The sequence below is a fragment of the Mycteria americana genome, chromosome 1 (genome assembly GCF_035582795.1).
Source record: "Mycteria americana isolate JAX WOST 10 ecotype Jacksonville Zoo and Gardens chromosome 1, USCA_MyAme_1.0, whole genome shotgun sequence".
In the NCBI taxonomy this organism is placed as follows: Eukaryota; Metazoa; Chordata; class Aves; order Ciconiiformes; family Ciconiidae; genus Mycteria; species Mycteria americana.
In genome coordinates, this window is record NC_134365.1 from 130515037 (window position 1) to 130527159 (window position 12123).

At 34.9% G+C, this 12123-nt stretch overlaps 1 protein-coding gene across 8 annotated transcripts in view; it reads left to right on the top strand.

Moving 5' to 3' along the window:
• The window catches only part of DMD (dystrophin), a 1157417-nt gene that overhangs the window by 892992 nt on the left and 252302 nt on the right, over positions 1–12123 (top strand). For all 8 annotated transcript variants that reach the window (XM_075520648.1, XM_075520634.1, XM_075520658.1 and 5 more), the window contains one exon: positions 10226–10415. In XM_075520648.1, the coding sequence (XP_075376763.1) occupies positions 10226–10415 (190 nt within the window). The remainder of the gene's footprint in view (positions 1–10225; positions 10416–12123) is intronic.

Below are 12123 nucleotides of genomic sequence, written 5' to 3' on the forward strand. Positions count from 1 at the left end.
TTTTCTTCTGCTAAGAATTTTTATCTTTGAAATTTGTCCAAAAAAGAATTGAGGTAGAACTATCACAGAACATCCTGTTTCCTTTGAAGTCAGTTGAAGGTTAGCCATTCATCTCAGCGGAGTTAGGATTTTCTCTGTAAGGCTTTTGTATCAAACACATACTGAGTTCTGTTGAACTCAGTGTGAGTTGAACATCGTCTGAATTTGCTGAATTGGGCTCTGGAATTTCAATATTTATTTCTTTATATTTACATGATCCCAACGAACAGAACTAGAGTTATAGTTTCTTCCCAATGTTGTTGAAACTCCATAATAATAATTTATTAGTATTGCTCTGTATTCTCATATTACCTCTGGTTATAGTTCCTGGTGTATTACAATCTTTCTGCAGTAGATCTATTTTAATCACATTATCCCCTTATAGTGGAGAACTTATTGTATATTTCAGTTTTCTGTAGGAGTCTGAAACGTCCTGAATAGTAAAGAATAACTATATAAGATACGGAGTGGTTCTTTACAACTAATATTACTGTATTATATAGATATATATATGTATTATATAGATATAAGAAACAGTAGGCAGTCTGATGTCTCTCCTTCTTACCCAGATGCTAACCAGTTTTGGTTACCAGCTACTTCTGAGCTGAATATTACAGAGCTGGACCTTGACCATCATCTTTATTTCTTTTTAGCAGTTGTATGCTTCTTAAAATATATTGACATATTGGAATAGTTGTTTCAAAATATTTTGAGTCAATCTGATCTGTCAGAATCTTTGTGTAATGTGAGTACTACTTAAGGCCCATGTTTTAGAGGAGAAAAAAATAATGTGTGTATTTATCTAAGTGTTTATTTAGTGTTACTCTCACTTAACTTGAGATGATGCATGGTACAATAAGAACTGAAAGTGCTGCCAGAGACGTTTTCCAGTCTGGAAATTGAGGCTTCTTTTTCTTGCATGGTAGCAAATCACTGTTCTGCTAGGCCACTGAGCTCAGCCCTCAGAGGTTGCAGCATTAAATGAAAACTACACTAACAGTTTAATAGTATCTTTTGTGAGCCCTAATTGATTTCATGTAATGCCATCAGTGCATTTCACAGTCTTATTAAATTTAGTTGTTTCTACAGTAATTAAGGGTAAGAAAACAAGTGCCTTTAGAATATAATTATTTTCATAATCAGTTTTAATTACACTTCTCTGTCTTAGAAAGCAAAGATTTTATCTTAATAAATTGTATCTGAGTAATTAATATGCTGTTTATTAGATGGCACTCTTGACGGCCTTGGAATCTCAAAAGAATGATATGTTTTGGAATGCAAGGAAAAACTTAATTCTAACTATTATAGACCATGAAGTGTGACTTAAACAGAAAAATAATCTTTTTGGTTCTTTTGGTGGAATAAAATACCAGTTTTGTCTGTTTGTTTACAGTCTTGATTTTAGGATTTTTTCTTTTTCTGACTTCTCTCTTTAATGGGAATACCAGAATTATTAAATGTTATCTTCCCATTGTTTGTTGGGGCATTACTTTAAGGATACGAGGGTTAGACTGGAATCTGTTTCATGAGTTCAGAGAATTGAGGTGGGGGGTAGTGGTGGTGTTTGTGGGGCTGTGTGTTGGTTTGGTTTTTTTGTTTGTTTGTTTGGGGTTTTTTTGTTTGGTTTGGCTTTTAACATACTTCCTTTAAGTTTTGACTAAGGGCTATTTAGAAAAGCCTCTTGAGTGAGTCCATCAGAATATTATACTGTATCTACAAGTCATTTTTAATGATACTTCATATGTCTGTGACTGTTGTGTGTTGTTCAGATTCCCTTTTCTTTAACCTGGTAAGTCTTAAGATTTACTCTCTGGAAAGTGATTTTAATGAAAATTTATCAGGAGATTAGAAATCCCAAGTAAACATAAAATGTTTTCAATAACATAAAGATAACCTGTAATTAGTTTTAATTACAAAGGAATTAAAACAGTCCACTTAGTTTCATTAATTATTTTTCTGTAGTTCACGATGTAAGTGTGATAATTTATGGTTATGATGAACATAGGGAAAATGTACATTTATATTATGTTTTCATATATTCTAGACCTATGCCAAGGCAAGAAGGGAAAAGGAGATAAAAGCAACGGGGGCAAGAAATGCCTGTTAGAAAAAATTCCCTCTAACTCTCTCTATGCTTTCCATCCCATTAAGAGGCATTTTGGGAATGTGGGAATGTGGGAATTTGGGAATGTGGGAATCCCATAAGTGAACAGAGTATAAGGAGAGAAAGAAATTTTTTTTTAAAAAGGTTGAAGAGGAATTTTCCTCTGTGGTAACAGAGATCCTCTGTGCTGATGTTGGCAGGTGCTTATTTAAAAAGAGGTTATTTAAAGGTCCTATACAGAAATCCATGTATGTGATTTTGTGCCCCAGGGTGTGATATTTCCTTTGCTTTTAGCAACTCTTCTGTCGTGGTTTAACCCCAGCCGGAAACTAAGCCCCACACAGCCACTTGCTCGCTCCCCCCTCAGTGGGATGGAGGAGAGAATTAGAAAAGTGAAAGTGAGAAAACTCGTGGGTTGAGATAAAGACAGTTTAATAGGGAAAGCAAAAGCCGCGCACACAAGCAAAGCAAAGCAAGGAATTCATTCACTCCTTCCCATGGGCAGGCAGGAGTGGCAGGAGTTCAGCCATCTCCAGGAAAGCAGGGTTCCATCACACGTAACAGTTACTGGGAAGACAAACGCCATCGCTCCGAATGTCTCCCCCTTCCTTCTTCTTCCCCCAGCTTTTATTGCTGAGCATGACGGCCTATGGTCTGGAATATCCCTTTGGCCAGTTGGGGTCAGCTGTCCCGGCTGTGCCCCCTCCCAGCTTCTTCTGCACCTGGCAGAACATGGGAAGCTGAAAAGTCCTTGACTAGTGTAAATATTACTTAACAACAACTAAACCATCCCTGTGTTAGCAACACTGTTTTCAGCACAAATCCAAAACGTAGCCCCAAATTAGCTACTATAAGGAAAATCAACTGTAAAGAAAATTAACTCTATCCCAGCCAAAACTAGCACACCTTCTCAGTCTGACAAAAATGGTGTAGGAGAGATGGGGAATTAGTATCCAAAGTTGATCTGAAACTTCATAGATAAACACACATTTTTCCTTTTTTTTCCTCTTTTTCTCATTAAATATCAATGGTGCTTTAATGAAGAAAAGTAAGGAACAAACAGTCTAAATTAAAAAATACGTTTTTAAATTGCTTTAATGTCTTTAGTAACAAAGAGAGCAGTTCAATGGAAAATGCTGGGGGATTTTGATGCCTTTTGTTATTTTCGTACAGGATCTGGCTATTTTGAGAAGGGCTATGACAAGTATAAGACTAGAAACAAGCCAACGAATGAACAATAGCAAAAGAAATAGTTTTTCTTGCTGCATCCATTTTCCTAAGTACCTAAACACCAGAAACATTTTTTAATACAACATATTTTCTGGTTTTGCAGAGTTTTACAATAGAAAAGCGTATCAGGAAAAACAATTGCATCTTGCTCAGCAGAGTGAATAACTGCTCTTTGAAGCATTTCTCCCTTTGTGTCAACAGATTTTTAAGAAAGGACAAATTATATGGGCTTATTACTATGATCGGGAGATGATTTAGGATGTTCTAGTTATAGTATCTGAAGAGATGGTCGTCATTTAGGAAGCTGTGTGTGATTATCATGGAAAGAACAATACTGTGTCCGTATCAAGACAGAGAGTCTGAGTTCAAATTGGAGGACAGGGGCATTGAGGGGTTTGATTCTTATTTCCTGCAGAAGTAAAGAGAATCAACAGAGAACTGCATTTGTGTGTTTATTTTGCAGCAGCTGTTGCAGTTAGTCTCTCTGTATGCACAACGACACCAGGAATTTAAAATCATTTCACTGGTTATTCATATGTAATCAATATGGATAGTGCAACCAAGGCAGAGATGCCCTTCAACTTATCTGAAGATACTGGGAGTCAGCTTTCAGCCAGTAGATCACATTGTTGAGAAACAAATGTAAGGCAGAGAGAAGTACTGCACATAGAAATACAGAAAGAAATATGTCACTGGTAGGAATCCTGTTCACATGCCTGAATCAGCTGGGCAGTACCTGTGCGTTCCCATTTGGGCTCCAAAAAAGGCATTTTTTCCTGTTTATTCAAAGGCCTTTCCACCGCTGAAATGAAATCTTTCCTTCTTTCAGTTCTCCACATCATCTGTCTTCAGGGAGATATTAGCAGTTGTTATCCCACAAGTGTGAGGTCGTTTACCCAGTGCGTGAGACGCCAATATAAAGATCAGGCAAAGAGTTCTAGAAAGTTATTGTTCCCTTTTTAGAAGTAGCTTTTTCATCAGGTTTGTTCCTTAGTCCTTACAGGAAGGCACTAAAGCACAAAATGACTGAAAAAAACCTGAAAGCTTGTCTTTCAAGTACAAAATTCTGTAGCAGCACACCAAAGCTTTCCTGGTTCCTCACTCAGAATAATGGGAGGATAAGGGCCTGCGCATGAATGTCAGCTACATCTGAACGCTGATCTCCGGAGTGGTTCAGATGCCTGATATTGTAGCTCTGCATTTAGTTGCACGTTGAGGCTTTCTAATAATTTGCAACATAGAAGTAATTTCAGAGGTAGAGTTGCACACAGGTGAGCAATCTCCATTACTCTGGGAGTAACTGGGTAAAGAACGCTTTCCAACAAGCCAGACCAAATAGTGATAGTAGGGTGTAATCATGTATATATAAAGATCACTCAAAAAACTCAGATCCACATACATGTGCCAATGCTCTACAGGAGAGAAAAGCTAGTAACCTCTATCAGGATGGTCAAACTGAAAGGAATATTTAAGCAAAAGTGTTACTGGAAAAATACTGTGTCGCTGAGTGAGGTGTCAAGCTGGTTGAGATCCAGAAAACCACATGAAAGCAGTACTTAAAATGCTGTCTCAACCTAGTTTTCCACACTTAATGTGTATCAGCTGTTCCAGAGTTCATCTGCAGATTAATCGCTTACTAGCATCTATTAATAACTTTAACTGACACTATAGAATATAGTTCCTAGATTCTGGAAGAAAGTTCCTCTAAGCAGCATTCCCAAAATAAATTAGTATGATTTATTTTGAATTTGCATTTAAAAATTCTATCAATAATAGTTATTTTAAGAATTTAATGTTCATTTTAAGAATTTCATTTTCTTGTCATATCTGGGACATCTCCTTGTGTTCCCACTTTATCTGAGGCTAAATTATTCTGCCTCTTTGATAGGTTCTTTATCAGTCCAAGTTAAAGCAGCTGAAGAAGAGTTACCAGTAAGAGCTTAAATTTATTTAGTAGTAAAAATTAAATGTTACAATAATGCTGTGCAATTGTTCCTTAGTCACACTGGCAGAAGGGGTATGATCCTCATGGAAAAAGTGCAAACTGTTTCCAGCATTAGCAGGAAGAGGCATGTAGTTCAAATTGTCTGTGATAGTTGTCTCCAGAAAAGGGAAATTCAGGTAACTTTTTTTAATTGTATAGAATCATAATGTCAGAGAGGAGAAAATACAGTTATATAGAGAGAACTATAGAGAGAACCACATGAACTATAGAAGTAAAACCATTTACTGATACTTTGTCAGCCTGTAGTCCAGGATATTTTATTTTACATCTCAGCGTGATAACATTAGATCACCACAGTCTGCAGATGGAAGAGTGATTTAGTGATCTGTTGAACACTGAATGGTGCAGAATTTCTCCACTGTTATTGCCCTTAAAGAAATACCTGCGGAACAGAAATTTGTTAGTTTGTCCATTATGAATATTTTCTGTGCTCGCTCTTCAATATATTTCCTTACATATTATGTATTCTGTATTAATACAGTCTAGTGTACATTGACATAATGCTCTGCTCTTACTATGTTTCTTGGTATCTGAGCACCTCAAAGCATTTTAAACACTGACCCTCGCAATGTATCTTGTGATATGAATAAGCATTACAATTTCAAATAGACAAACAGATACTCAGAAATTGTGAATGATTCATTCCGAATTATGTAGCAAATACTACAGCTGAAGAAAAATCTGTTATTCACGCTCACAGAGCCTGTCCAAACACTGTATTGTGTTTGTATGGGATTGGGGATTGTTGAATGAAGAACTCTTGCAGTAGGTTTAATGACACCATCATTCCCATACCTCAGCACTTTCTCTTCTTGTTAGATTCTGTACCAAGTTGTTCAGTTGTATAGATTTTGTATTTTGTTGTATATATTTATTTTGTATGTATATCATGGTACAGACTCTGACTTTTAGCTAAGAATACAGTACCTTGCTTATGAACTTAAAGATCACACAGATTTCAGATAACTTAATTTTCCCCTGCTTATCTTCCCAAACCTTTGTAAGCAGCTACGTTTTAAAAATATTAGCTTTAAAAGTTCTCAGCATCATAGCAATGTCTTGTAGCAGAGGCTGGTATTTTTTTCTTTTTTTGTGGATTTTTTTTAGACCCTTAAAAACTTCTTCCTGTGAATATAAGTGTTCACACTTACACACATTGTGTGACTCACTTCCTCTGACATGCCTCCATTTTCCCTCAACTTGAAGCCTTCAGCTAACACATTCTTAAGAGAGTACCATAATTTCTGTCTTGCAAGAAAGCTCATATGACAACTAGAGTTGGTCAGTGCACTGCCACCGATGCCACTAGTTCCTAAACAACAGTCCCCAGACTAGATTGGGAACTGTCTTACCTACCTTTAATTGTGTAAAATTTAGGCTTGTGTAAAATTAAAATTTTGTAAACTTTAGGTAACTTACCATTGTAGTCAAGAGAAAAAAATTTACTCTGACATTGAATCTGGTTCAACAGATGGGTACAGACAAGGAAGGAGGAATTAAATTCCAAAAATGCTTGTCTCCATGTTTTGCAGAGGGAGCGTAGTTGCCTAACTTCTGGGTATCTAGATGGAAATAAGATGAATCCCACCTTTAGTATTTCTCCCATGAGTAAGAAGCTCTTGGTTATACCACTATGTGCTTATTTTTAGATCATAGTAGAACAGAGAAAAACAAGATCATTCCATTAAAAATAGGTTTTGTTATGATTATCTTTTAGTATTTCAGCAGTATTTTGTAGTGTTCCTACTGTGCAGTTTTCAATTTACATTAAAATCTCTTTCTGCTTACTTCATGTTCTTTTCTTACAGCTTGCACTCACTATGGAATTGAATTAAACATATTTCGATGATACAGACTAAAAAGAAAGCATCTCTATTTTGGTTTTGTGCAATAATTTCTTGTTCAATATACGTATTTTTGTCTCCCCTATAATTTTGTGCGATTTATCTTATCACATGCTGGATTTGATACTCAGTTTTATTCTTCATTTTTAGACCTCCTTTTCCTCTATTCTAACCTCATAATTTTGAAGTAATTAGAAATCCATGTAGAATGAAGCTTATTGATAAGCTGCAGAGCTGTCAGTGTAGTTGAATGTTTATTGCATATCAGATGTATCAAAATTTAAAAGGCAAAGTACTAGATATTTTCTGGTGGGTGTATTAGTGTGCTTATAGATAAGCAACACATTTCTGTAGGCTGAAAGAATTATGTGCCGTAAGATTTCTGTGCATCATAGAATAGAAGTGCCAGAAGATTCTTCATAACTAAAACTTCATTCTTTACCCAGATCAATAAAATACTTTATTTTTTCATGTAGTCTGGAAGTTTCTCTAAAACATAAATTCTGATTTTGAGTAATACTTCTAATAGCACTCCCTTTGAATATATTTTTCATATCTGTGCTTGTGTTGTTATTTTTTGTAGATTAAAAATACACTAGGTATTTACACAAGTGGATGAATGTGGCTTTGGGTCCTACTTCTCAGAATACCATGCAAAAAATTAAATATACACAAATAGACTTAAGCCCTCTTTTTTTTTTTTTTTAATCACTGTGTATTTGCAGAATGCTGTTATTAGAGCATTGCTATGTATTTATAGGAATTCAGGTGGATTGTAGTTAAAAAAATGTGTCTTTAATATTTTGAAGAGACTGCATCTGAAAAAAGTGTTACACCTCATTCTGCAAAAGCATTGATATTAGCTATCATGTTGCACGCTGAAAATTGAGTTAGAATAATGCTATAAAGCATATCTTACAATAGAATTGTGCTCTGAAGAACTGGATAAAATATTTTTAGTTTATGTAAGTTTATTTCATTTCCAAGTTCTATCGAATAAACGTGATGCTATTTTTGAGCTAAAAGTGATAAATAGGTCAATACAGTATTTTCCAGGTAAAAGATTTTCTGTTTCTTATCGTCTTTTTTCTAAGTTTATACTGATTTAATGTATATTGTTAGTGTATTTAGATGTGATATCTATGTAATTATTTTTTAGTTTAACAAATGAACAGCAAATTCTTTCATTGCAACTGTTTTAAATTTGAAGAGTGGCCTAACCACAAGGCATGTTTATGTCCATGTAGAGTAAAGTTGGGAAAAGAGATCATGTTCACTATTCTGAAGCGAAGTGTGTCTCACTCTCCTCCTAAGAGGCCCCTGGGGAGATACTCTAATACAGGCTAAGCAGTGCCATGATGTGGAGAATTCTTGTAGATGGCAACAGGTGCATCTGAGATAAAAATCCAGTCCATGTTTAAGTTTTAAAAAAATTGGTGGATGACTTTGTAGTGAGGCATTCAATAGCTTTCTCAGGTTTTGAATCAAAAAAAGATCCAAGAATAAATTCCTTTTTCCACAAAATGGTTGGGAAAAACAAATAAGATGTTAAAGGATTAAAAATATGATAGAAATACGGTAACTATCGTGAGATTTGACTCTTAGGAAGGATTATTCTTTGTTCCTGAAATGGTTTTCCTCACCTGTACTCTGACTGAATTTTTCTGTTCTTGCTATCCTCTGCTGCAATTTGCTTGTATGCTTGTCGAAAAACATATTAAGTCAGTGCCACTTGGCAAAACTTGTGTTAATTTTTTGTTTCTTTTCTTACTTCAACAAGTGTACTAGTTTTTAGGATGATATCATTACCTATTGAGGAGTACAACCCCTTCATGACAGCAAACAGGATTTGAAATAGAGATTAGAACTTAGAAGTTTCATGGCCTCCTCTGGTAAAGTTATGATAAATTACAACCTGAGAAATTATATCTGCTAAAACCTATCTTAGTCTCTGTCTAAATAACTATAAAACTAGACAGGAAATCTATCTAGAAATATCCACATCGCGACACATTTGTAGACTAAACATAGGTGTGCATCAAATTGCATTCATTCCACTTGAAATAACATAAATTATCAAATGACTTTACTATGTATTTCCTGAGCTTAAAAAATTACTCAGTTATCATGCTGATGTTAAACAAATATGCATGTAATACAATAGCTAAGAAGTCCTGACAGACTCGTGTTAATGAACAGGATGTCATACTTACCAGCTTACATTTTTAAATCCATATTTAGCTCAAGTTCAGTGTAAAAAATCGGTGAGTACATGTGACACCTACATTGCACATGAATGCTGATAGAACACAGATACACTTTAATGTTTTTTCAGCACCTGAATTGCTGGAGCCTTTAGTGTTCTTTCCCAATCTATGATTTAGATCTTCCCCAAGGATAAGATAGCCTTTGTATTTAAAAATTGTGTTTTATCATGTAACTGGTAGCGATCTTTCTTGTAATTTATTGCATTCGTATTAAAACAAAACACACACCCCCCCCCCCCAAACTTCACTGTTATTAGGGTTTAAGGTGTTGAATGCAATTTCCAAAGGTTTCAAGTCATAAAAACTAATAATTGAATTAATCATACCACGCAGTGGCCAGGAACTATTTCATGATTTCTAAAAATAAACAAGTTTGCCCACTGTAGTGTTAATGACAAATAAGAAAACAAACTTTGATTAAAACAAATCAGGGAATTACTTCTGATTTTTTTTTTTTTTTTTAATTGTGCATGTTTCAGGCATAGTACTTTCAAAGAAGTATTTTTGCTTAATTTTTTACCAGATGAATTCCAGTTACTACTTCTTGAGAGAAAAGATAAAAAAGGAACCGTACCTGCCAAACATACAGTGCAAGTTCTGTAGCTAATATATCTGCAAACTTACCTTGATTGGTACATGAAAAATATATGGTGTGTCTTTGTTACATTTTGATTTAATGATTAAGATTTGTTTTTCTTCCTAAGAGCGCTGCATTTGACTATTTGTACTTGCGCAGGGTTTCTGAGCGTGAAGCCGCACTGGAATCAGCCCTAAGAATGTTGCAGCAATTCTACCTGGATCTCGAAAAGTTCCTTGCTTGGCTTACAGAAGCTGAAACAACTGCGAATGTCCTGCAGGATGCTACACACAAAGAAAAGATACTAGAGGATGCCAAAACGGTTTGGGAGCTCATGAAACAGTGGCAGGTAAGTCAAGCACTTCAGTTGAGGGACATGTCACGTAACCAGAGTGGTGGGTTTTTTTCCAGTGTGCAGCTACTCAACAAAACTGAAATGGTTTTGAAAATGAGAAATGGTTCTACTGCTAACCTTTAAGTGTTGCTTTGGAAATTGTTGCAGGGATCTAATGTGAGTCACATCATGATTCTGTCTGACATCTTTCAGCATGTAACACATTTGAAAAAGTGTCTTGAAGTACAGCTTTAAAATGTACAGAAAGGAAACTTTGCTGAAATGGGCGTTTAGACTTTTTTAATCACATAAAAATTACTTACTCTGCCAAGCTACAGTCTTGAGTTGAGTGCTTGACAGACATGAGAGTTTATTAAGCATTTCTGATATTTATAGAAGTTATATAAATTGCATCAAGTTTATTCTCTGTAGCTTAACTGAATTAGTTTTCCTCCATTACTTTCAAATACATGAAAAATGTTAATTTGGTATTTGGCTGATTATTGTCAACATGCTCTGTTGCGATAATGAAAAGAGATAATGATTAAAATTTTCATAGTTAATGGCTGGACAGTTTTCAGACAGTTGTTTTCCTCTGGAAACAAAAAAAAATCTTAAAAAAGAGAGAGAATTTGTATTTGGTATTCCAGAGAATTGTGAGGAGAATAAAAAATAATTAGTTGAGATGGTGCTGTTGCAATATGTTGTTATACTTTCATTGTGCTTTATTCACTACAGTTATTGAGAGGAATACACATATGTCTGTATGAGGTCTTAGATTCCTTAAATATGAGGTTGGTTGGCAGCTTGGAAGGCAGGGCCCTTTCTTCCAATATTCCTTGATAGTACATGACTTTCACGTTGACAGAAAGTTCAAAACTGGAAATTCCAGGCACTGAAGGCTCTATACATTAATTTATTTAAGGAAAACATACTGTACAAAATTTTAGTTATAAGTGATTATGTTGAGTAAGTACATTGGATAGAAATACTGCTACCTTCTTTTGGCACTTCTGTTATTAATACATGGTTTTAACTATTTAAGTGAACTGCTGCTAAATTCCATTACATTATACTGAAATCTACAGTTGTTGCACTGGACAAAAGTGAAGTCTGAACCACATTTTTAATAGTGATCTGTCCTTATGCTAATTTGACTTTATAGTAATATACCTTAAGTCCTCGTGTTTCTGAATTCAGTTGCATGATCCTGGAGAGCAGATCTGAATGGACAATAGTTCTAGACAGAGTGGTTAATTTTCAATATAGTCTATCTTTTTATATTCTCTAGATTAGGTTTTTGGTTGTAATGGTGCTAAAACAATAGAATTAGCAAGTATTTGCAGCAGTTTATTTTTGATGTGATCATTGAAAAATTGATTATTTGGCAAAATAGAGATACCTAAAAATTTAGGTCAAATGCTTCATTTTTAACTGTAATGGAGCTTTGTAGGCCTGGTTATCTTTTCAACTAGTATCTTGGGTTTTTTTTAATTTCCACACAAGAACCATCCAGAGCTATAGACAAAAGGGAAAATAAATGCATATAAGTCCTTCCCTCCATAAATTAATGAAGTACATAAAATATCTATCATGTGAACAATTGCTTTGAACTGTAAGCTTTCTTCTAAAGATTTTTCTGCACTTCAATTGAGATGTAAGATCAAATTTTCAATTCTTCTTTCCAGGTTTTGGGTGTTTAAATACCAGATCTTCTAAGGCA